Raw genomic sequence first — 26806 nt, 5'->3', positions numbered from 1 at the left:
CTTCCCGCCTGGAGGGGAGCACATGGTTACCACAGGACCTTTTTTCCTCTTCGAAAACATAGCCACAATTCTGATTTCTCCTTATTCTAATATTTCTTGAAACTGAATTCTTCACTAGAAAAACACTATGTATTTGAATACATTTAGAATATACATATGGTGCAATTTTGAGAAGGAAAAAATACGAAATATAGGATTTGTTTTTGTTTTTCTATTTTGCAAGTTTCTATATATCAATACAGGCTATGTCCCTTTTCTGTTGAAAATGCTGCCAGTTAACTCACACCATCAAATTAATTTACTGCCTTCATTTCTTGCACATAATATGGGAGTCACGAGTGGTGCATACTGCTTTCCTGCACCCTCAGCTGTGTGAAAGAGCTCTCTGTGCTGGATCTCCTTCTGTTGGTAGCCTACAAATGAAATATACATATATTTTCTTTTGAAAAGGTTATCTAGTTTGTATTTTCTACCACATGCTTTAGAATTATCCCTTAATGATTAAACTAAATGTGTCTACCTTTCGTTATTTTATCTGACACACTGTTTCTATTCCATGCCACAATATATTTCAAGCAGTCCATGTGACAAATAAAATGAGTATAGAAAGAAGGGACTTGGTTTATTCAGTTTCCTGCAACTCTTCAGTTTGTTGATATGTGACACTACAAACAGGTTTTTTTGAGTTCAGTAAAACAAACCACATAACAATTTGTTTCTTGATGTGGCTCAATTGCATATTGATTGGGTTATGGCTTTCATTGATGGTGTGTCGGGAGTGGACTAGAAATTTATTAAACTCTTGGGTGCCGTATTACCACTATTTTATCAGAGACCATCAATGATTTCTTACAACAAATATTTGAATATGACAGATAATAATAACTTTTTATGTACTTTAAAAAAACAATAATATAAAAAGAAGTTTGCAAGAAATATGACAAATGCCCACAATAAAAATCGAAGATCATAAACAACAATATTATTGTGGAGAATAGACAGCTGAGAGGAATAAAATGGCATGAAGTGGAAGTTGGTAAAGCTAAAGTGAGAATGTAAATACAAATAAACTATGCTCAAATGCAAAGAAAACATATCATTTTTCAATGTCAAGAGTAGACCCCTAAACAGATGTGTAACTAGCAATTTTATGCCGAGGGCAAGCACTAAACACTCTATTTTATCCATCCCCTTCTGGTACCCTCCTGCCTTCAGGACCCCCTTCCTGCTCTGTTCATGTTTTTGCTCTATTTATAATCCGTGGGCTTCCTGTGTCAGGTTACCTGGCCTTTGGAGTCAGCAGAGGATCGTAATTACAGCAAAAACGCTAAGAAGTCATTCTGGGTTAGAAGATGTTCTCAGGATTTCCCTCACAGCAGGGTCTTTTACCACTGAGTTACTTCTAAGGGATCTCATCATGTCAAAGGATCAAAATCAAAATTATTTTACATCTCACAAAGTGGCAAGTAGATAAATGGCATATTATTTTTATAAATGCTGTCTAATTCCAAAACCAATCTGACATGACTTCTTTAATCTAAGAAATTCCAGATTTGAGATCTGGGAAGTGTCACAAAGCCCCCCTCCAGGGCCAGTGTGTGGAATTCCATGATGTCACACACTCACTGCTGGTTTTATTCATGCCTGAGGGCTGCAGAAGGTCATGAATATTTGATCTTGGTTCACACCATGGACCTACCGGAGCCTTTTATCTAAGGAGCATAAATGAACACAGCCACATATGCGATATGGCTAGAGTCTCAGCTGTCACTATTTTCAAATATTTTAAGTGACATTAATTTTTACTACTTTTATGCAAAGTCATTATATTTTGAAAATTAAAAAACTATGATGGAATGGAACATAAACCACATTTTCTATATTCTGTACTTTGAGGAAAGAAACAACCACTATTTATTGAAGCGCTACCCCTATTAGAAAATGCTTTACTTCTATATTAAGAATAGTTTGTGCACTTTATATAAAAAGCACTTGTTTGGATATAAAGTGAATTTTATGGATGATAGCAGTAAAATCAGATTAGTGTGTCAGTCAAAATTCATATTTGCAAGTAACGGAAACTTACTCTGAACATCTGAACAGGTAGAAACTTTGTTAGAAGGCAAAAGAAAGACAGGAAGTTAGAAGGAAAGATTTGACAGGGGAAGGGGCCTGGCTCTGTGGCTGAGTGGTTAAGTTCGCGTGCTCCGCTGCAGGCGGCCCAGTGTTTTGTTGGTTCGAATCCTGGGCACGGACATGGCACTGCTCATCAAACCACGCTGAGGCAGCGTCCCACATGCCACAACTAGAAGGACCCACAGCGAAGAATATACAACTATGTACTGGGGGGCTTTGGGGAGAAAAAGGAAAAAATAAAATCTTTAAAAAAAAAAAAAAAAGATTTGGCAGGGGAGGAACCAAAGAGGATGCAGTGGCTGGCAGTAGACATTTGCTGGCTAACATCTACTGCAGCTGGAGGAGCCACCACTGCCAGATGTCATCCCTATGGTGACATCTATTCTTCTCGTACCTTCCATTACATGTCTCTCACTCCATCATCCCTGGTTGATAGATTGAGCCCACCTCACAAACATCTGTCTACCTCTCAAAGGAGAGGGGGGAAGGGGAAGTCTCTCCTGTCTTATTTTCATTGTGGTAGGTGAGAAACTTAAAACTGTGGCTGGCAGCTAAAAATCCAAATCATAAACGTTCACCCACGGCTACTTAGATTTTTGTCTTGGCCAAAAATTCTTCACATTTTATGAAAAAGTTGGATGACTCCTGCATTCCTTTTAATGAGTTCTGGTAAGTTCATTTTCAGAAACAGGACATATGATCTTGACATCCCTTCAAACAGTGGACTCTGAATTTTCCCTATGATCCTCAGCAAATTACTAAATCTATTTCCTGTTTTCTCTATCTACAATAATGCCCATTCATCTTATCTTCCTTAAAGGGATTTCATTAAAATCACTGATGATACTAGTTAAAATATAGACATCTTCAGAGAGGGACTCAATTTTTAGTTAACATTTAGTTTTACTGCTACATGCCCAATCAGTCCAGGAGTGACTTTAGAGATTCTCTATTTAATTGCATTAGTAGAAAATCTAAAATGCAACATGCCTGTATGTGTGCATATTTTCTCTATAAATGTCATACAAGAAGCATTTATGCTGAAAGACATGTGGACATCAAATGAAGAGTTTCACAAACTCTCTTATAGTGTCTCAACAGCAAGGAATGTGTCGTACTATGAGAATGCCCACACTTCTTCATGGAAGAAAATGAGTCTGGACTTCCATTTCCTTGAAAAACTGCACTGTGAGACAATAGGAGGCAGAGATGGTTTGCACTTGAAAACAGCCCCCATTGAAAATGGGGAATGGAAAATTATTCCTGATGACCTTTCCCATCCCTCTTTGCTTCTTAGCCAAATCTATGAAAGATTAGAGGACAAGTTACAGAGATCCCTATTTTATGCATCTTCTTTCAAAATTAACCCTCTTCTCTATGAACCACATTGTAGTGGAAGCTCTGGAAAGGATGTCAGATGGCCTATCACCGTGCTATCGTTAGAAGGTACAGGAGTCAACCCGATAATAAAAATCAAACCAGTGTTCATTACAAGTAGGTTCCCCTGTGAATTATCTTAGATAAAGCGTCTGTAATGCTTACAAGGTAAGGTAAATGCATCTCTAAGGAACAGAGGGGAGATGAGGACAATCTATTATTGCAACCAATCAGCATTTTCTTTCTATTTCAGGGCCTATATATCAGTGTAAGTGATTTCAGCAGATTGCCTCCCATAAGATTTAGTTTTAAGATTAAAATTATTGATTTTTCTCACTACTTCATCAGTGTTATTTAGAAAAATCTCAGCTGATAATGTGGCTGAGCCTACATAGTGCCAAATATTCAGATGAAAGCTGGTCATCAGCTGGATAGTTGATTTCATGGAAACATCTGGACACTTGACATAATGAAAGTTGTACCATGACTTCATACAACATAAGAATCCCATTGGTATACTTTGAATATATTGATAATAAAGTCTTTGATGTATTGCTGTTGTGCCCCATCTTGAATGCAAATTCAAATCTTTTTGAAGACAATTATTGAAAATAGTATTTTAAAATTCAACACAAAATGAACACTAAATTATATAATATAAATCTTTTTTCTTTCTAAAAACACTACTGTTTATTTTTTTCTTGAAGTGATAATCTTCTTTATTTTGGCGAACTTTTTAAGGCCAAACACAGTAAGCATATACTCGAACTCACTGAAACACATGGAAACAGTTTTGTGAAGTACAGTGCTCTGATCATACGTTATATTTTAAATGAACCTGGATTACCTGGAATTTGGAGGCAGTAACTAAGATATAAAGGGCTGTCATAAAACCACAGGTGCTTCAAGTATTTTGCTTCCATGTTATTGTCACTTAAAGTCCTCTCAGCTTAGCTGAGGTCATAGCGGAAAACATTAACGCCATTCAGTAGATTTAACCTCATCTCCACCTGACAGTGTTTTAAAACACCACATCATAAATTATGTCTACAATATTTCATTTAAAGCCATTTATTAATTTTTACTTATTTTGGACATTCCTCTTTTTTTTTAAACCAGCAGAAAACTGAAGTCAGCTGAGTAGAAGAGAGTTAAGCATGTCGAGTTGGAGAAACTGAAGGCAGAGATGAGAATGCCTGCCTTCTCTAGCCCAGTAAGAAAGGACGTTCTTGCCCATACTCAAATGCATCTCTTATTGTAATTTAATTTCAGTTATTATTGTGAACTTGTGAATATCTAGGTATCATTACCTGAGTGGTGTGACTCTGTCTCTGAAATGACGAGGTCGCTGTGCCACTCACAGACAACCTGGAGAATCCATCCTCTTCAGGCAAACCTATTGAAGTCAACACAAAGTAGCAGTTAAGTTGTGGGTCCTTTCCCTGAGTAAAATAAGCTGTGTACTTATTGTAATAAACTAAAACTGTTGCACTTCACGGACTGAAATGATTGCCAATAAACACAAGCTGAATAATACATTTTCCAAGGCAATAAGGGACGGCACAGTATTGCTGCAGTTCCATTTAACAAAAGAAGAAATATACTGGCAAAAGAGATAAAACGATGGTGAAGAAATATGTCACAACAGCACAAAAGTGAGCAAAGATGTACTAGAGGGGAGAAGGGAAACTTTTCTAGAAACTGAAAATTGTTTAATGAAGCACCAATGTGGGAAAGAGAAGCATGTGGACAAAAGAGAATAAATGGTTTCCTTGGGTGGCTATGAAGACAGAGTTTGTATTTCACTTGTGGGATAGCAGGAAGGCAAAGAAGGGATGAGAGGACAGATAAGACATAAGCAAGTATACATGTCAGATGAATTCTGTTGACTGTAATTCATTTCACACACAAAGGGAGGGAAGAGATTGGGTGGAATTCTACGAAGAAAAGGATGGGGTAGCTTTACTTTCACAACAGACCAATTCATAACAAACTATATAGGATAAATGATGGGTTTGAGGAAATTTACATACCCCCTAAATAATATAGAAGCACTTATGAGGCACCAAAGGATTTTATTAACCATCCCTCATTGCAGAAGCTGGGTTTCTCAATCTCAGCACTGCTGACATTTTGGGCTCTATAATCCTTGGCTGTGGGCTGTCCTGTGCATGAAGGATGTTGAGCAGCATCCCTGCTCTCCACTCTAGACACAAGGAGCACCCCTCCTCCTCCAGTTAAACAACCGAAAATGTCCCCAGACGCTGCTTAATATCCCCTGGGAAGCAAAAATCACCCCTGGTTGAGAACCATTGGGAGAGAGGGATCAAGTACCATCACAAGAGACTTATTAATAAAAATGAAGAGATAAAAATATCGTTACCCAATGGAATGAGTTCAACTCAGAGAAGTTCCAATTCTGAAGTGATTGCTACTCTCATCTGAAATCATAATTAGCCAACATGGCGTCACTGATTAAACATATACATGATTTCTAAACTAAAAATCATTAGAAATCATGGCACACTTTTCCAATTACAAGAGAGAGTGAGCTCCTCAGGGAAGTTCACAAAATCCTTCAAAACATAACAAGGCCTCCTAATTTATCTTCCTGTTAGATATACAAATGCCTTGGTATGGAGAGGCCAGCGTCATTGAGACTGGGCAGACTAGGGCCAGCATCTGGAAACTGACACGTCTACAGGTGGGGAGCATGTGCTGGAGAACTGGTCCCTGCCATAAGCCATAGCAACATCTAAAGTTGGCTAGGGGCATATTGTATTACAGACTGTGGAAGCAGGTGCATGAAAGGTTCCAATCAAACAGTTAGTGTTACAGAGATCCAGGATCTAAACAGTGCAAGGGAGCATGGGAATCTAAGAGCCGGCATGAGGTGGAATTCCAGGCAACTAGATCAGCAGATAATAAAATGTGTATCTGGATAGCAGGGCATGGCAAAGGGTTTGGGATTCACATGGAGGGGTGTCAAAGGTGTAGGAGGGACAAAGAGATGATTGACAAGCAAGAAAAATGCCCACTTCCAGAGAATCTGGCTCTCTGGATGTCTTACGGAGACCAGGAATCTGAGGAAGGGGAAGAAAATTGTGATCCATTGTCAAAACTAAATTAAAAATTAAAAGTTTGCCCTCCAAATCAAAACCAAAACTTCATTTAGTGAAGATACACACTCAGAGCCCCATCAATAGCATAATGTGCTTCATACAGTGTCAATTAAATAAGCTGAGACACGAGATACGCAGAAGAATAAATAAAAGTCTCTACTCTCGAGGAGCTCGAATTTAATGGGAATGACACTTAACCAGAACACACAACAGAATGACTTGAGGGAGTACAGGTAACACTGAGCAGGATCTTAGAGAATGGAGGGATTAATTCTGATTGAAGGGATTTGAGGAAATGAGATGGTGGAAGTGCCAAAGGATCTGGGTCTCCCAGGATGAGAAGGACTTTGAAAGGTGAACAGGGTTGGGAAGGCCAGCCTGGGTGAGAAAACAAATAAGATATGGCAATGATCCGAGATTGCTCCTCATCCAGGGGAGTGGCCTGTAGGAGGGTATGGCCAGAGGCAGCCTGAGGAGGTGTTGGAAGGTAAAGCAGGCCAGGTGTTACAGCACTTTCCATAACATTTCACAGCAATTTGACAGTATTCTGTAGGCAGTCAGTAGCTCTGTAGATTTCTGAGAAGGGATGTGACACCATCTTACCCACAGGGTGAGTTAAAAGGCATTTCTTACCTGTTGACTAAAGAAATCATTGACCCCAGAACCTGTGGCAGGGTCAACAGAACTAGAAGGAGTGAAGTAACAGCAGGAGGCACAGAAATGCTAAGGAGGTCAGAGGGCAAGATTTTTTTTTTACCAACAAAATATTTTATTTTGCTGCCATATTGCAAATAGTATTTTTTTAAGGCAAATGGTCTAAAAATGACACCAAAGGCACAAACTGTAAAGGAAAAAAAAAGGAGGAATGCTTCTTTATGAACATTAAAAAAATGTTAAAAATATCATAAAAATAAAATGCAAATTAGAAAAAGAACAATATAGAACATTTAAACACACTGAGTAAAAGGTTTTATTATTTTTGAAACATCCTACAAATCAAAATAAAAGACTTACCCTCAGATTTTAAAACATGGGCAAAGGATACTTACAGAAAATCAGAGAATACAAACGACCACTAAATAATAAACATGTTCATTTTCATTGTGTTCAGAAAAATGCACATAAGACTATGACTTACCCATTTTATCTATCAAGATAAGAAATATTTCAAAACTTTTTATTTCGGAAATGCCACACACATATAAAAGTAAAGAGACTGTGTAGTGAAACTCCACATACCCAGCAGCAGGTGTTGGGGTTTTCATTATTCCAATCTTGTTTTGTCTATTTCTCATTATCTTTAAAAAAAAAATCATGTAATTTCACCCACAAATTCTTGAGCATGTGTCTTTCATGCAGCTAAGGGATTTCCTCCTGCTGCTAAGAGGAACACTGTTCTGCAAAGGCCTCAGAAAAGCCCCAAGGTCTTGGGGTAGAGAATTCCTCTGTGGATTCCCACAGGGTTGAAGATTCCAGATGGATGTTGGGGAGACATTTAAGGTCAAGCTGGAGCGCCTTATTTGTTGACTTCCATTGGAAGGTAGGTTTCCAACACAGAAGGATTGCTTGCTCGCACGTATTTACGAACTTGCTCGAGTTTTCTCAGGGCCACAGCCTTCTCCCCAGCTGACTCTCAGGTGCTACTTCCCAGCTTACGCCGTCCTGTGTCCCTTCCTCAACATATTCTTTCTATGGCAGCAGCAGTGTGCCTCAAAGTGCTAAGCAGGTCCATTTGATAGGAAATCTTCCTTTGAAAAAAGCCACACTTGCCCAAATTATAGGAAGGGCTAAGGTCTTCTGAAACTATACCCAACCTACCTACCCCCAGACACCCGGCTCTTTTGCTCAAAGAAAACACGCCGAGGCTTGGGGGAAGGCATCCGCTACACGATGATCTGAGCCATGCAGTTGATACCGACACTCCACAGAACGTGCTGCTCTTCACTGCAGCTTGGCAGAGGGGAGTCAGGAAGCTGTCAACCTTGAGCGAAGGACCAGGCAAGGCAGAGGGGGGAGGCTCCGCACTCCCCTTGTGTAGTGGGTGCTGCTCAGAGCTTTAAATTAAACCTCCCCCAGGATGCTCAGGAGGAACGGCTTTAGGACGTTCTCCTCATCAGTCACGGTGTGGATCCAGCTCCCGCAGTTCCATGAGATTTATAAAGCGATTTTGAAAAGTAAGAGAGCCTGAGGTCATGAAGTCTACATGCAGAGCACAGTGGGCTTTTTAGGCTTCTAAGAAGAGAAAAGTGGGGCAGACTGTGGAAGGCGGTGTGACGGCATTTTCAGTGGTTAACCGGGTAGAATCTGCTCATCGAACTCCCTGCCATTTCATAGTGACCCAAATTTGTTTAATCAATAGCAATGAGGTTTGGATTCTCTTTTCATGTCCTCCCAGTTTACCAATTGCTCCCTAATCCTCAAATCCATTCCTCTCCTGGTTTCTAGGAAATTGGACATCCGTACCCTCCTATCTCTTTGACCACCTATTCTGTAGCTCCATGTCTGCCCTTCTCAAGGTATATATCTCAAAGTTTGGCACTCTACATGATTTTGTGGTCAGATTTTTTTCCCCCTCATTTATCTTTATACTTTTTTCTCTGATGCTATAAATGATCCCCATTTCTCCGGTTTCCTTGAAAATTCTGCCTCTTCTATTTTTCCATCCTGCAATCCTCGCCTAAACTCCAAAACTATAATTGTCACTTCTGTAACAATCATCTGTAGCCAGATGTCCTTCTCGGCTCTTGAACTCCAACTCCAACCCATGGAATTGACCTCCTCTTAGAGCTTCCTACTTCTGTTAAGAAGTGAATCATTCTCCCACCTTTAGTCTCAAGTTCTTGGAGTCATCTTTCAATCTCCTTTTCTTGCCTCTTATACCAATACACTCTTGCTGGGTGTACACAAAGGCTCAAGTGGAGGAACACAAAACTGGTACTCCCAACTTAAGTTTTTGTTCCATTGTTCACCCTGAATGATACAATCAGGTAAATTTCTCCAAAATGGCAGATAGCGCCCCCTCCACATAAGGACAACCCTTTCAGAGACACTTTAAATTGGCATTCAATGCCCTGTACACTCAACACTTTCTTTCCTATCTTACTTACTTATCTATTCCATCAACGCAGCCCATTCACACCCCTGCCACAAAGACATGGTGGGGTAAATCTTCTTCAGTGAAAGGTGTTCCCTTCTTGTCTGAATCCTATATGTTTTAAAAATCCCAACCTTCACCATGAAGTGTCCTTAACTATCCCAGCCCACAGGAATCTCCTCTTCTATGTGGAGGCAATAGAAAATCATTATTTAGGTGGTTGATTTGACATTTGTCACTGGCTGCTCTATTCTGTGATCTCTCAAGATGAATTGTCAACATTCTATGTATTTTCTCTGTTCGCACAAGAAGCACACCTTGAGTTGCTTAGATTTCCTATTGCTCTCTATGCATTGCACATTGCCTGCATGCAATTGGTGTTTAATAAATGCTTTAACTGACTGATGTGCACCCGGCTTTCACTAGGCTTCCTCCTGCCATTCTGCCCTTTATATTATTTTGAATCCTCCAGCCTAAAGGTAAAACAGATCCTTCCCCTGAACTCAACCTGTATATCCTGAGTTCCATTCATCCCAGAAGCTCCAAATTGTAATGTCTGTCATTGCCCTGAATACCAGTGTAGACCATCAAAATGATATGCATGTTTGACTACACATGTGTGTATTTGGGTCTATGTGCAAATAAGTCAGAAGGCATCAATTTTAGCATATAACCTCTATGGTCTTGGAGAAATTAATTCACTGCCTTGCACTTCATCTACCTTATACATATCATTTTGGAGGGTGTTTTTTTATATAAATCCTCAGGGATCTTCTAGCTCTAAAATATCTAAGATTTTTATGAGAGTTGTGTATAGGTAATGTTTATTGGGCACTAGCTTTGTGCTAACCTCATCATACTAAGTCTTCATAATCCCATGAGGCAAGCCGTGGGATTTGATATCCCCATTTTTCAGATGAGGAAATTGAGAACCAGAAAGGTTAAGTAATTCGTTCATGGTCATGGGGTTAGTAAGCATCAGAGCTGGGGTGTGAACCCAGGCAAACAGGAGCAATGCAACAATGCTGGGAAACTTAAGTTGGGCGCACCAATTTTGTGTTCCTCCACCTGAGCCTTTGAAGGCTGTGTGCACCCAGCAAGAGTATTAGAGAATGTATTGGTATGAGACAAGAAAAAGGGAGTGAAAGATGACTCCAAGAACTTGAGACTAAGGATGGGAGAATACTACAGCCTTTACCAGAGAGAAGGAAACGCAGTCAGTATTTCAATCCAGCCATTTTCAACCCTGACTTCTCAATTACGGTGGAGGAAATTTAATTAAATGAAGCCCAAATTAGAAATTATTTAATATGACTTCAAAATATTTTTAACCAGAAGGAGGAGTGGGGCAGGGCTTTCCAAATGCCCGAGGAACTTGCTTTCTTTGCAAAGCTACATTCTGTTGCTCAAAATAGACAATTGCCCAATATTCCAAATTGTCTAGTGAGGGCTTCCTTTCTCTGGAAGGTAGCCTTTGAGTCAGACAATAGTGTAAATTCCAAAGAAACTAGACAATTCCCACAAACAAAGTGAAGTGGTAAAACATATACTTGAATATATTTCACGAGCTCCAACCAGAGGCTCCTTTGCCAATGGTCTGGATCCATCTTGAGGGGAGGGATGGCTGATGAAAGCCATTCTTTGATGTTCCCAGATTCATTGTGGTTTGGTGCTCCAACTGTGCTAAGTTCAATATGGTGCTGGAGTCTATGCAGACCTCCTGGTTGCAAATGGTCTCACCCAGTCCTTCCCTGTGAAAAGTCTTTTATCACCACAGATAATCCTTACTGTGCACTGACGATAAACATGATGCAGATAAAAAGTAACAATCTTCACAGAATGGTAAATGTAAAATCAAATATAATGACTGTATTCTTTAATTGCCATTTTTCCTGATGCCCAGCAATAAAACGTATATTCATTGAGAGGCAAGAAAGAAAATCATCGTGAACATAAAATGGCCTAGCTGGAATCTTTTATATCTGTATTTTCCCACAAAATAAACATCCTTATATTCACAATATTTTGTTTGATATAACTAAAATGTTCTCACACTAAAAACTGTTCTCTAATCTAATGATAAATAACCGCAAGCCCAAGGAATAATTAAGTATACAAAAAAAGATCTAAGTCTGTGTTCACATCAGCAAAAGGATGGCAATTAAAGTAAGTGATAGCTATAATTACCCACACATAACTATATTTCAGCAAATGAACAAACAGATAATTATTTCTGGGAAGCAGAGGTAGCATGCAGATACTGGCATTCCAGAGAGAAATCGTTTCCTAGAAAATAACACTATTTCTGATTCAATTAGAACTTCAAGTTATTTTAAATATTTATTTCCATCTTCTGCCTTTATTTAGAAAGCACGTCGACTCCACGTTGTGAATTATGAATCAGGACTAATAACTGCTATAAGAATTTAATGATCAAGTATCTATCATATGCTGCACATGTGTAATACTTGTTCAGTTTTTATCACACTGACTCGGAGAAATTTCCTGACTCTGCCCCCTGCGTAGGACTCACTGGTTCATATGTAATAGGCAATATTGCTTCAATCTAAGAATCTAGGGAACTGTGCTGGATATTTTAATAATCATGGGAAGGCTTCAGGAACTCAGAAGTTCACAGTATTCACACAGAAGATCAAGATAAACATGTCAAGTTGCCTTGAAAGATTGAAATCCCAAATGAAAGAATTTTCCTCTTATATGTGTAACTCGAGATTTTCAAGCAGTCTTCAATTAATGACAACACAGAACTAGCTTTATTTTAAAATCTGGTTCCTAAAAGCATTTAAGGGACAACGTATGTTGTAAGTCTGTATTCTGGGGTTTGAACGTATCTATTTGTCACATGTAGAAGTTTAGAAGCCCAGTATTCCTAGAGAAGTAATTTTATATTATTAATTTCAGGAGTGTAGTCCACAGAAATTTCCACTTTGGTCTAGAGGGTCTTTTGTTTGTTCTGTTGTTTTTTGGCTTTATTTTGACTTTAGAGTAAAACTAAATTTTGTTTTTGTTTTTCTTGTTTTTTTTAAGCACAGCTTTTTACTTTTTTTTTTTGAGGAAGATTAGCCCTGAGCTAACACCTGCCGCCAATCCTCCTCTTTTTGCTGACTCACAGTTTTTTGTATTAAGTTTGCTAGGACCATTCCCAAGCCATAGCTTTTGCCTTTTGACTCAAAACACAGAAAAATTAAATACTTTGGTGAAAGAAGTTTCTATCTTCTCTTTATGGTAAGATATACGTCATCCAAAGTGAGCTATGAAGAATGACATGGAGCGAAATTTTAGCAAAAGTGATGGGTATGTGGCCATTTTTCTAAAATATTTGTGTATTCAGATTTGATCATTCTAATATATTTTAAATTCTCTTTTTTGTTTGCTGTTTATCCTTAAATACCCTCAAATTACAATTGAAAAAGGAATGAATTATCTTCTTACTAGGTGTATGCAAGCTTTGTGAAATATTCCTCTGTTACGCATTTGATGACTATTATTGTTACCCAAGTTCCATTTTTATTATTTTAATATTCAGTTTGAATGTAAGAGCATACATTGTTTTTGCTATCTTTACCTCCTTGCAAGGGGTTATCATCAGAGATTTCAGAAAGCAATCATTTTTTAAAAAAGATTATCTCTATATTTCTATCTAAACACACATAAATCTGAACATTACACTGTAACATGGAAAGTTTTACAAAATGCCTATTTTAATCAAATTGGAGCAGTACATTATAAACATTCTGTTATTTGGAGGGTGGAAAGTTGGGAGATAATTTTAGTATCTAACACAAAGGGCTTTGTTATTTTAAATCACGATAGTCCTATATCATGGCATGCTATGCATTGGTTACAATTAATGGCTAGCTGTAAACAATGCAGATCTATATTTGTTGACATAGAAATAAATTACATGATATTCCCAAGGGGAAAAAAAGCAGGCTATTAAAACTATATGTATAGTATAACTCAAACTTCATGAAAATAAAACCAAGTATATTATATAAACATAATATTTACATGAAAAAAATAAGGTTCTACACAGTGGAATATTAGACATATCTAGGTAATAGAATTGACATTAGTTTTTATTCTTTCTTTATCGTTCCCTGTGTTTTCCAAATTGTCACATACAGCATGTGCAATTTATGCAGGTTATAAAAATTAAGCTGCATAAAATTATAAATGTCATATGAATAATAATATATTTTTTAAGAAAGCTGTTAAAGTCAGTGAAGAGAAAATGTTAAGAAAGGCTAATATTTTGGGATCCTGGGAGCCTATATCATTCTTTGCTGAACTTTTGTCTGTTTTGGGTGGTAATAAATTTTTGGTAGCTGCAGCTCCTTTCTCTAGATGTCTTTCTTGCTGATCTGGAAAAGCCTTCTGTGTCTAACCTGTGTCATTACTCTCCCCCACTCTTCCACCAAAAAGTGTCCATCTTGTGAGCTGAATTCTTCTAACCATTACAAGTAATCCCTGCTTATCTGGTGGGGTAAGACTCGTAAACACTTTTGGGTTTTTTTCTGTGTGTGTGTGTATTAAAACAATGATTTTTTCTGAGTGCCAACAGAACATTCTCTCATTACTCCAGAGCCCTTAATGCTAAACTTGAACAAATCCTGCCCCCACCAACTGCCCACCTCCAGATTCATCCCAAACAGTGTGACGTGGTTAAAACTGCCCTGGTTAGTTTCTAGCCTATAACTGTTCTCGCCTTCCTCCTTGATAAATCAGCAGTGGACATCTTTGGTCAGCAATATGCTCAGCTGAAAACTACATCAGCACTGACGCTGAGGGCAGTCAGTGATAAGACGGTGGAGCCTCAGTCTCTGATGGCCATGGAGTTCCACAGTCCGGGTATCTAACATCTGTTCTGAAATCTCCCTTCCTCTCTCTTCCTCTACTTTCCCCAATAATTTTAAACTGTGGAGTTGTAACTACCACATGAATCAAGGAATAGAGCACTGTCAGCTACCCAGAAGTCCCATCATTCTGTCTCCAATAACTCTTCTCCTCCAGAGGAAGTCACATTCTGACTTCCGTGGTGATCCTCGCACAGAGCTCCTCATGCTTGCCAGGCAGTCTGTGATTCCGTAGAGCCTGTAGCAGCATCACGTTGTGGTTTTAATTTTCATGTCTCTAATTACTAATGAGGCTGGACTCTATTAAAAATGTTTATTTCCGTGCTTATTCACGTATTGCATCCAATTTTCTACTCAGTTGTCTTTTTTTGTTTATAATTTAAGTAAACTCTGAATATAATCCTTTATTGGCTAAATGTATGAGAAATATTTTCTCCCTATATATATATATATATATATATACTTTCCTTTATAGTTAGCACTCTTTTGTGTCCTGTTTAAGAACTGCTTCTTTCTTTTCCCACCTCTGAGGTAAAAAAGATATTCTCCTATAAATTTTTATTATTTTATGTTTGACTTTTAGATCTGTAATCTACCAGGAATGTTTTGAGTGTAAAACATGAAGTAGAGGTCAAATTTCTTTTTTTTCCTCACTTGGAGAGCAATTGATTACCCTTCCCCTACTGCCCTACAATGCCAATTTTGTCATAAACTAAGTGGCTATTTGAGCAGGCTGGGAGAGTTCTATTTCTTTTTTTCCCCTTTTCCTTTGTAATTTCTAGTCTCTGGAAGAGTTCATGTAACACGGGCATTACTTCTTCCTTAGAATTTTGGGAAAATTTACCAGAAAGCCATCTGGGACTAGACTTTTCCTTGTAGGAAAGCATTCAATTACAAATTAAATTAATTTAATATTTACATTATTACGTAGCTTTCCTATTTCTTTTCTCCATTTTGGGTAGTTGTACTTTTTTTTTGAGAATTGTGTCTGGTCATCTAAATTTACAAATTTATTTTGGCATAAACTGTTCATAATACACACTTATTATTTTTTAATTTCTGCAAGGTCTTGGTGGAGCCCCTTTTCCACCCACACAACTAGTTATTTGTGTCCACCTTGCTTATCTCTCTCTCACCTTTGCAAGAGAATTGTCAATTCATCAGTCTCAGACAAATTTTTTCAAAGAACCAACTTTTGGCTTTGTTGCTTGCTTTATATTTCCATAACTCATATTCTCATTTTTATTTTGTCTTTCCTTCTATGTTCTTGGTGTTCAATTTGTTGTTCTGTTTCTAATGACATTTTTAGCACCAATTTTCAGCCTTTCTTCTTTCAAAATAGTATATTTAAAGCTATAAATCTCCATTGATTAATACATTAGAAGTTTCCCATAGTTACATTTTCATAGTCATTAATTAGAAAGTTTTTTGATGATTTCTTTTGAATCCATTGATTACTTAGAGATTTCATTTTTATCTTCCAAGTAGATGAGAACTGTTGTTGTTTTTAAATACTTGCATGCTAGATCTTTTCCTTTTCTATCCTTTGACATTTAAACTTTCAGTATCCTCACGGTTTACAGGTTCCTTAGAAATCTTAGGCTTTAAAATATTGTGTTAATCAATTTATCTTTAATGTGAACTTACCAGATGACAATCTTTTAAAGTTTAACGGAATTCAATTAAGTTTTACGATTTTCAGATATGCTTTTCTATCTACCATCTAAGACCTTTCTATTTGTCTTGCCTTTCAGATAGTCCTATTTTTATCCTTTTTTACCATCTTTTGGATTGATTGACTTGTATTATTCTATTTTGCTCTTTCTACTGGTTTGGAAATTATATACCCCACTACTATTCTTTCAGTGGTTACCTTTGAAATTATAACCTGTTAGTTTGATTTATCAATGTATAATATTAAATATTGTTTTTATCCTCTTCTGACTTCACTACTTTTATATATAAATATATATATATATATATATATTTTTTTTTCTTTTGAGAAAGATCAGCCCTGAGCTAACAATCTGCCACCAATCCTCCTCTTTTTTGCTGAGAAAGACTGGCCCTGAGCTAACATCTGTGCCCATCTTCCTTTACTTTGTATGTGGGATGCCTGCCACAGCATGGCTTGATGAGTGGTGCATAAGTCCATGCTGGGGATCTGAATGGGTTAAGCCCAGGCTGCCAAAGGGGAATGTGCAAACTTAACTGCTGTGCCATCAGACCAGCCCCAGACTTCACTATTCTTTAAAATTGCTCTTTTTTTATTTTTATTTTTTTTTTGCTGAAGAAGATTCACCCTGAGCTAACATCTGTTGCCAATTTTCCTCTTTTTGCTTGAGGAAGATTCACTCTGAGCTAACATTTGTGCCAGGCTTCCACTATTTTGTATGTGGGACGCCGCCACAGCATGGCTGCCAATGAGTCGTGTTGGTCTGCACCTGGGAACTGAACCTGGCCCCCTGAAGCAGAGTGTGCCGAACTTAACCACTAGCCCACCAGGCTGGCACCTTAAAATTGTTTATTCTTTCTTGTATCTCTGAACATTCTGGGTCTGCCTTTGTTTAATTCTTTCAGTTTTTATTTTTTCTAAAAATATCCTTAACTCTTCCTCACTCTTACAGGAGTTTCTTTTTATCATTTATAAAATTCTAGACTGGCAGTTATTTCATTTGAGCATGTTAAATATGTTATTTCACTGTCTTTGGACTTTAATTGCTGCTCCTTTGAAGGTAATTTGCCTTTTTACCTCTGGCTGCTTTTAAGATTCATACTTAGTCTTTATTTTACCAGTGTTTCACTATGATATGCCTAAGAGTAGTTTTATTTTTTTTCTACTTAGCCTTTGCACTTTTTTTTTTAACAAAAGTCACATTTACAGACAGAAAGATTCGTCCTTATTAGATGTACATGTCTGCGAATGTGTAGGAAAACACGCAGTCCTGTCTGTCAACAGCACCACAGGCCCCTTTCCAGTCTTCTGTGGTCTGAATGTTTGTGTCCCCCCAAAATTCATACATTGAAATCCTAATCCCCAAGGTCATTGTGTCGGGAGGTGATCAGGTCAGGAGGGCTGAGCCCTCATGAGTGGGATTAGTGCCTTCATAACAGAGACCCTAGAGAGCTCCCTCGCCCCTTCTGCCACGTGAGGACAGTGAGAAGCTGGCTGCTGGCAGTCTGCAACCTGGAAGAGAGCCCTCACCAGAACGTGACCATGCTGGCACCGTGATCTTGAACTTCCAGCCTCCAGAATTGTGAGCAATAAGTTTCTGCTGTGTATCGTCACCCAGTCTGTGGCATCTTGGTACAGCAGTGTGAATGGACTAAACAGCAGTCCCTTCCCTGCCCCTGTAGCCAGCCTCTGGCAACCACGCATCTGTTTTCTCTCCCTACAGTTTTGCCTTTTCATAAATGGAATCATACCTATAGTCTTATTTTATTTATTTTTCGTGAGAAAAATTGGCCCAGAGCTAACATCTGTTGCCAACCTTCTTTTTTTTGCTTGAGGAAGATTGTTGCTGAGCTAAAATCTGTACCAATCTTCCTCTATTTTGTATGTGGGATGCTGCCACAGCATGGCTTGATGAGTGGTGTGTAGGTCTGGGCCAGAGATCCAAACCCATGAACCCCAAGTCACTGAAACGGAGTATGCAAACTCAACCGCTATGCCACCAGGCCAGCCACATACCTATAGTCTTTTGATTCTTTTTTCACTTGGTGCAATGTGTCTGAGATTCACCCATTTTGTCGTGTGTAATCGTAGTTCCTCATTTTTTATTGCAGAGTTTTTCCATGTGCTAGTCAGACTGCAAAATGGCCCCCAATGAGTCCACCTCTAGGCTCTCAAATTGCACGTAATCCACTCCCATTGAGTGGACCAGACAGATAACTCACTTCCAACAGAATGTGACAGAAGTGCTGGATGTCCTGTTTGAGAGTGGGCTGTGTAAAGACCGTGGCTTCCATCATGAATGCTCCTTCTTGCTTTCTGTGAATTGCTTGCTTTGGAGGAAGCCAGCTGCCCCATTGTGAAACCACCCTTATGGAGGAACCCATGTGAGCGAGCTAGGAAGTGGATCTTCTGAGGGCTGCCAGAAGCCACATGAGTGACCTTGCAAATGGAACATCTCAATCAAGCATCAAGATGACTATGGTTTTGGTCAACAGTTGATTGCTGCCTCAGGAGGGACCTTGAACCAAAGACATGCAGCTCAGCTACCCCCAAATTGCTGACCCACAGAAACTACAAATTAATCCCATTTGTTGTATGATACTCAGCCTCTAAGTTCTGGGGGTAATTGTTACACAGCATTAGATAACTGATATGACCCAGTCGCCAGTTGAAGGACACTTCACTTCCAGTCTTAGGTGATTATGAGTAAAGGCACCATAAGCATTTGCACACAGGTGTTTGTGTGGACAGCGTTTTCATTTCTCTTGGGTAAATAGCCAGCAGCCGGATTGCTGGCTCATAAGGAAAGAGTATGTTGACCTTTACAAGAAACTGCCAACTTAAACCTGTTTCTTGATACTTTCATCAATGTTGGAAAATTCTCTAACATTTCTCACCAAATCTTTTCTCTGGCTCACATACTCTCTCTTCTTTCTCTAGGATTCCAAGAATACTTTTCCCTGTATCTTTTATGCCTCTAAAGCATTTTCTGGAATTTCCATTCTTCTCTTTTGCTTCTTTGTGTCTCATTCTGGATATTTTCTGATTTATCCTGCACTTCTCCCATTTTTTCAAATGACTGTCTAATTAACTTTAAACTCATCCTCTATTGTACTTAATTTTATGACTGCATTCTTCAATTTCAGAATTTCCATTTGACACGTTTTTATGGTTTCCCATTTCTGCTGAGATTTTCATTCTTTTATCTCCTTGGGCATAGTAAACATACTTATTTTAAAGTATGTGCTTTTGAATTCCAATCTTTTGAGCCCTCATGGATATAATACAATTGACTGCTATTTCTGCTTGTAATTTTTCATCTTATTTTGTGTCTACACATGCCTGGTTCTTTTTGACTACGTGTTGAACTTTCTATCTGAAAATGTTTTCTTAGAACATTTTGAAGCCTGGAATGCTGTGGTTGTCCTTCAGGATAGATTAATATCTATATTGAATCTACGTCTATATCTCCATCTCTATCTCTGTATGTTTCTCCTAGGTACCTGGGGGCCCTGTCAATCCTGGAGGATGTCAGTCCAACTTCAGGGATTGAGATGATTCACAGATGAGCTATGGTTTCTGGTTCTGGACAGCTGATCCTTAGGATGGGTACTTTAAGCCTCACTCCACAATCTTAGCAGACCGTCAGCAGCACAGCCTGGCCTCTCAGCTGCCTTCTGTGGACTAGGCAAGTGTCCTGAACATCCCTCAGAGAAAAGCCTAGAATGTAAGCTTCCTTTCTTGGCTCCCATTGTTTTCGCCACCCTTCTTCAGTCCCTTCTCAGTATTTCAGTGTTTTGATAGTTTTCCAGTGCTTTTAATCACATTAAATAAACAACAACAAAAAAGTGTTTTGTCCAGCTCTTCTGGATATTCTCAGAAGAAGATTGGTCTGAATCTTCCTGGCAGCCATTACCAGAAACCCTGGGCTTCTTTCACCTGTGAGAGAAGTAAGCTATCTGTTTACGCCACTATTCGCCAGTTTTTGGATACACATAGTCAAGCCAGTTTCTAAATGATACATTCATTGATACATTCAAACTAAATACTTAAAGCCAGTGTGGTGTTTACCACGCTTTCAATATTATTTTCCTTCACACTTTTTAGATATAAGAAGAAGATTCTTTTAATTAAAAATATTCTTAGAGCATTCGCCTCCTCCTGCTCAGTATGAATCTGGCTTTATGCTGGTTCCCGCAGACCAAACACCCCAGAAAAATCTCTGAAAGTCAGCTCGCGCCCAACACAAGTTTGATTCTTTAACTTAACCAACAATATGTTGACAACGTGCTCTATAGTGATGTTTCATAGTTTATAGTCCGTTTTCCAATTTTTAAGCCTACTTCATTTTTATGTTTCAAATCCATTCTCCCTACGAAGTTGATACAACCTAAAACTTTTGTCTATTTACTTCTGAGTTTAGAAAGTGCTTACCATTTGAGATGGAATTTCCATTTTCAGCAGTGATGGCACTAGAGAGTGAATTAGATAATTGAATTCCGTGGTTATTTGCATTTCTATCCTGAGTCTCTGATGCAATTCCTGATGTACCAGGATCCTCTCGGGTAGTTAAGTTCATGTTAGTTTCAAAACCTAAAATAAATTTTAGAAAAGATTACTCTTTTCTGATAAAATGTACAGAATAAATTGAATAAAATAGCAGAAGGAAATAGTACAACTTATCAAATTAAATATTAATTACATTTGAAATAATAACAATAGTCCCTAGTCCAGTCTACGGCTTACGAAATATTCACCAAGTTTCGGCACAACGTTGTTAAACATAATAAGAAATACTAAATGGTGATAATTTCATAATTTATTATTTTCAAGCATATCTATACAGAACTTTTGATGTCATTTGACGCCAAATCCTTGTTATTATAACATGGAGAAGGCTATTTCCTAAAACAAATGTGGCAATAAGTTCATGTTTCCGGAGTTTTCTGAATTATTAAATTAAGCAGAGCTGAGGCAATCTTACAGCAACGAAAAAAACTAAGAAATATATTTTCAACATTATTATAAAATGTGTTATTATCGATTTAGGAATGCTAAACTTCAAAACTCTACTTCCACATTCTATATACTAGCAAAATTACCTAAATGCTTACTGCATGTCCCACATTCAGTGCTTTGACATAGAAGAACACAGAAGCCATGGTCCAAATTAAGAGCCAATGAAGATTTTTTAAATTATGTGGAGATTAATAAAGTAAAATGTAATGAACGCTGGGCTTTGGACTATGTCTAATTGAGATTTCTCCATAATTACTGCATTATCCTCAGGCAGGGTCTGCAAGTGACCAGAGTGTGCAAAGCAGGCACAACTGTCCATCCAGTGTCAGGCACAGACCTCTCCACCCCTCCTCCTGCCCCTCCATCTGTGTCAGACTCCCCTCCACCTGAGTCAGGCTCCCCCTCTACCTGAGTCAGGCTCCCCCTCCACCTGAGTCAGGTTCTCCTCCTACCTGAGTCAGGCTCCCCCTCCACCTGAGTCAGGCTCCCCCTCTACCTGAGTCAGGCTCCCCCTCCACCTGAGTCAGGCTCCCCTTCTACCTGAGTCAGGCTCCCCCTCTACCTGAGTCAGGCTCCTCCTCCACCTGAGTCAGGCTCCCCCTCCACCTGAGTCAGGCTCCCCCTCCACCTGAGTCAGGTTCTCCTCCTACCTGAGTCAGGCTCCCCCTCTATTTGAGTCAGGCTCTCTCCCACTGGAGTCAGGTCCCTGCTCAGACTGGCCAGGTGTACTTAGGATTGGCTCTCGCTTCCCTAGGGACCTCAAAAAAGCTCCAAACTCCTGGGGGATTTTGCTCAACGCCAAGGCTCTGCCTGCTGCTTCTGCTCTTGGTCTGTTGGCACAGAGTGGATTCTGGCTGTCTTTAAGTTAAGCCTTTCTGAAGTTTTAGGTTAACAAATATTCAGAAGTGATAATTAGCATAATTTGTTTGATTAGACGTTACATGCAGCAGAACAGTTTATGTCCCTGATCCCAAGTAGGGGAGGAAGGAGGGAGAAGACCAGCTAGCCCTCCAGAGCTTGTCTCCCACAGCTGGTCCTGATGTGAGCCTTTCTAACTCTTCCTCCTGGACATTCTCTCCCTTGAGACTTGCCCTGACACTTACACTCAAATAGCCCTAGAGGCCACAGGCATTTATCTGGATGTTCCATATGGATTTGCGTTTCAGTGCTGTCATGTATGCATTCCTCTGCCTGGAATATCCTGTCCTCTCATGAACGCTGCCTCTTCCTACCCACCGTGGGGATCCCTGTTCAGATCACCTGCATGGCAGTGACCGCTGGTTTAGGAGTAAAGCATACACATCAGAGAGCAGCTGGTCTGGCCAGGCAGGAAGGTGTGCTAGGGTTTAGCAGGAGAAGATGCTGGAGAGATAGAATGAAGGCAAAATGAGCAGGGCTTTGACAACCAGGCAGAAAAGTCATATTGAAATGATTCACTTTGAGCCACTGTAGCTCCTGACTCCTTGCACTTAGAAGACAAGCAGAGCCTCCAGCCAAGCCAGCGCGCGTGAGAGCAGTGGCCACAGTGAGCTCAGGTGACCTTCACCATCCTGCTTCTTGACAAGGAGCAGTCAGCCAACAGGCTGGAACTGAAAGAAGAGCTATTCAGATTAGTGAACATTATTTGCCTTTTTTCAATCTTCTGGAAATTGGGAAAACAGGTTTGATTTTAAAGCTGTCTAAAGACACAGACAGTCACCTGCTCTTACTTCTTTTAAGATGGTTTTTTAATTCTTTAATCCAGTTGTTAATTGAGTGCCTATTATGTGCCAGACACTCTCCAGGGGCGGGAGGTACAATAACCAATACAAGGGCCAGGCAGCTTGGAGCCAACCTCTCGGGAACATGATCGACAACAGAGAACAAGCAGATGACTGGAAGAGGGAGCCTGCCAGCTGGGTGGGCAGTGGGGCTGGGCAACCGAGGTTTTCAGGCAGTGTGGGGCAAGGAAACATCCAGGGGGGTTGCATTTGGCTTCAGAGAAGAAGGAGGGAAAGAAGCGGCTGTGTAGGAAGAGACCTCCCCACATGTGTGAAGGCCCCTAAGCAGGAAAGGGCTCACCCTTTTCAAGGAGCCAGGTAGTAACGTCCTAATGAGTCGGGCACGTGGAAGCAGAGGGCAGGTGAGAAAGGGCAGCGGGCATATTGCCCAGGGCAGGGAGGGAGGCCACTGGACAGGAGGTGAGGTTTTGTTTTCAGTGCAATGGGAGGTACCAAAGGGTATGAGGTGAGAAGTGCCATGCTGGGTAGACGGGGACAGTCCTCTTCCGTCTGCTGGTGCAAGACTCAATCCTGAGACACTTGTTGACTCTTGGTACGAATATTTGATGCTAGCTTCCCTCATAACTGATTTCTCTCTCTTAAACAATTGACGCATTTAAATTATAGTCAAAACCTCCAACTTTGCTCTTGAAATTTATAAAGTATTTTCATATTTCCAATCAGCAGGTTAAATTATAGCCAAGAAATGTTTTTAGATTTGTCATATAAATAAGGCTGTGATCCTTACATTATCCACTAAAATTTTCTCTATCCTTTTATCTTAAAAGCATATGTCTACTCAAGGATGGCTCTGGATTGGAATAAGGGAATAAGACCTTCTTAACATAAGACTTAAGAATTAATGGCCAACCTAATGATAATTATTCACATTGCTCTTATAACAATTACCATCTCCTTAGTGTTTATTACTCGCCAGTCTCCCACTAGATGTGGGACTTGTCTTAGCCCTTGTTTTCACAACAATTCCGAATAGTTGTCACTATTACGCCTATTTTCGAGATGAGGTCATTGAGGCTCGGGAAGGTTAATCTATGTGCAAACATTTCACGATGAGTCAGTGTTGCAGCTCGATCCAGACTGAAGCACATAGCACTCCACTGTCCACCCACACTCATTCCTACACTTGGCCCGTCTGTGTAAAGTCTGCCCTCCTTGGTGCATTGGCTGATGTAAAGCATAAGGCAGCTTCTTTTCTGTGGCTTTATTTGATCATCTATGCCTTTGTGGTAAGGAATTGGGAGCTGTAGGTTGAAAACTGTACCCTAGACACTGAAACAGAGTTGTGAAATCAATGTTGGTGTCCTCACTTTGGAGCTACCCTTATTCATGACTATTACCAAGGGGGTTCTTGGCTTACTAAATTCTGTGTCAGCCTCTGCTCATAAACGCCCTTACTCCAAGTTAAATCCAAACACGTAAAAGCATCTGTGCCCCAACTTGTTAATTTCCCTATTCAGCCACAATGACTGTCAACTGCAGAAACTCAATAATCTGATTTTGCTGTAAAGTGTCAGGTTAGTGCACAAACGGTTGCAACGTCCCTCGTCAAAATACACCCATTATCCTGTTGGTGGGCACTGAAGGAATCACAACAATAAAAAATCAAGTGGACACTGGCATTAAGTTTGGAGATGTCTTAGTTATAAAAGTGCATGTACAAGAGGCATGCTTTATGGAGACTTTTCAAAGGAACAGTACAGGGCAAATAAAATATCAAGCCCGTTCATGCCTCCAAGCAGTGGCCATCAGTATTTTGAAGGCAAAGAAAAGTCAGTCACACCAAAAGAAAATATTTGAGACTCTCAATGAATCAAAGCAAACAAGTAGAGAAGTGAGTACTGCGAAATCCTGAACAATGATTCAAGGTGTGTCTGCGTCATTCTGTATCTCCTCATCTTGTGAAATCAGTGGTTTGTGTAGCTCGTGGCATCCTCTGGTTGGGCGCTTCCTAATCCTAGTTGAGTCAAATACCCATGATGTTTTCCTTTAGCCTGTAAATGGGATTTCTCTGTGACCCCAGCCTGGTGCTGTTTTTACAGGTACAGGAGAAATGAATCACAACGAATCTGACTCAAAGATAAAGTCTTGGCCTTTACGTGAGGCTATGATTATCAAACACAAGTATGCAGTATAGGCACATTTAAGCTGAATCTTAGTCTAGTGAGAGAGTTCTAGCAAATCTCTAAATGTGAATATAAGAAAAAGAAAAAATCCTGCGTTAGTTTTGATATATCGAAAATATCACATCAGGTGGGTGTGATCCTCTGAAAGCCGGTTTTCAATAGAAGGGGACATTGCCCATCAGGGGACATTTGGCAACATCTAGAGACACTTTTGGTTGTCGCACTGGGGAAGGGGGGGCCACGGGCATCTAGCCAGCGGAGGTCATGGATGCTGCAAAACACCCTGCAGGGCACGGGACAGCCCCCCACGGCGAAGAACCATCTGGCCCTGAATGTCAATAGCGCTGAGGTTGAGAACTCTGCTTTTTTAATTGAAGAATAATTGACATACAACATCCTATTGGTTTCAGGCGTACATAAGCTGGGTCAGATCATGCCATTTTTCCACTTAAGGCTCTTTACTCCTTTCTTATTTTGTTCAGATTAAGGTCCCAAGGCTTCCAGAGGTTGAGACACCCTCCATGACCTGCCTCCCTGCTGGTCTTCCTCATTTCCAACTGCCCCCTTGCCACAGGCCGCCCCTGCATCCTTCTGCCGGGGAGAGCACAGGGTTCCTGCATCTTGTCCAGGCTTCGCTCAAACCTCCCCTCTCAGAAAGGGCCCACCTTCTAGATCACCTTCTAGAAAACAGCTCCCCTCTCCCCACCCAGGGCCGTCTCCGTCCCCACTCCCTGCTTTAGTTTTTCTGCCTCGTCCTTCTTCCCGCATGACACACTACCTTTCCCTCATTGGTTTATTTTCTGTCTGCTCCCTCTAGAATGTTGGCACCAGGAGCTCAAGCGCAGTGTTGGTGCTCAGAACAGTGCCTGCACACAGAAGGGCCTCAGTAAATATTTGTTGAAAGAAAGAGAAAAATAGAATGAATAATAATTGAATTATGACAACAAATTGCTATAGAAATTTTGTTTTCTTAAAGGAGCTACACTTTTTGTAACTAAAATAATTGACAAGTTTACTAACTAAAAAATTCATGTGAATGATTACGGAGAAATCACATATCACATTAATAGTTTTTCCCCATTTACATGAGATTATTGGAAACATATGACAGGATTCCCATTGTTAATAACACGCCTTTGAGTTCTAATCACTACTTATTCAAAATTATAAGGTAAGGAAAATTTCACATTGTGGGAGGTGAAACTTTTCTACCTATTCAAAGGGCCAGAGCTGTTTGCTTCCCGCCTGAGTGTTAACTGTGGGAGAAAGGACTTGGAGATATTTAAATGTATTCCTCACCCACGGTGTGAGATTCACATTTTCACTACTGTCCTACTAAATATCATTAATAATGCTTTCATTATTGTTCTACCAATCTGCAAGGTTCATACATATTTCATTTTTTAAAATCTTGCTTTACATGGCCTTATAATTTCTGATACCAGGAAATTGCAATCAATTTGGTAAGTGTTGGCTCTGCAATCTTGGTGGCTGGAGGTGAAAGAGGGAGGCTGACCAGGAGTCAAGTGAGTGGAGGTTCCAGACCCCACCCCTTCTTGCAAAAGCCACTTGCAAGGCAATGAATGCAGTTAACTCCTGTGT

At 39.7% G+C, this 26806-nt stretch overlaps 1 protein-coding gene across 4 annotated transcripts in view; it reads right to left on the bottom strand.

Moving 5' to 3' along the window:
• MYO16 (myosin XVI) overlaps positions 1–26806 on the bottom strand; it is a 597681-nt gene that overhangs the window by 22361 nt on the left and 548514 nt on the right. For all 4 annotated transcript variants that reach the window (XM_070579270.1, XM_070579268.1, XM_070579272.1 and 1 more), the window contains exons 33-34: positions 20716–20874; positions 4824–4909 (exon numbers count right to left, since the gene is read on the bottom strand). In XM_070579270.1, coding sequence (XP_070435371.1) covers positions 4824–4909; positions 20716–20874 — 245 coding nt within the window. The remainder of the gene's footprint in view (positions 1–4823; positions 4910–20715; positions 20875–26806) is intronic.

This window comes from Equus przewalskii, chromosome 16 (assembly GCF_037783145.1).
Source record: "Equus przewalskii isolate Varuska chromosome 16, EquPr2, whole genome shotgun sequence".
In the NCBI taxonomy this organism is placed as follows: Eukaryota; Metazoa; Chordata; class Mammalia; order Perissodactyla; family Equidae; genus Equus; species Equus przewalskii.
Note: the sequence above shows the minus strand (reverse complement) of the source record. Positions and strands in the feature narration are given on the sequence as shown.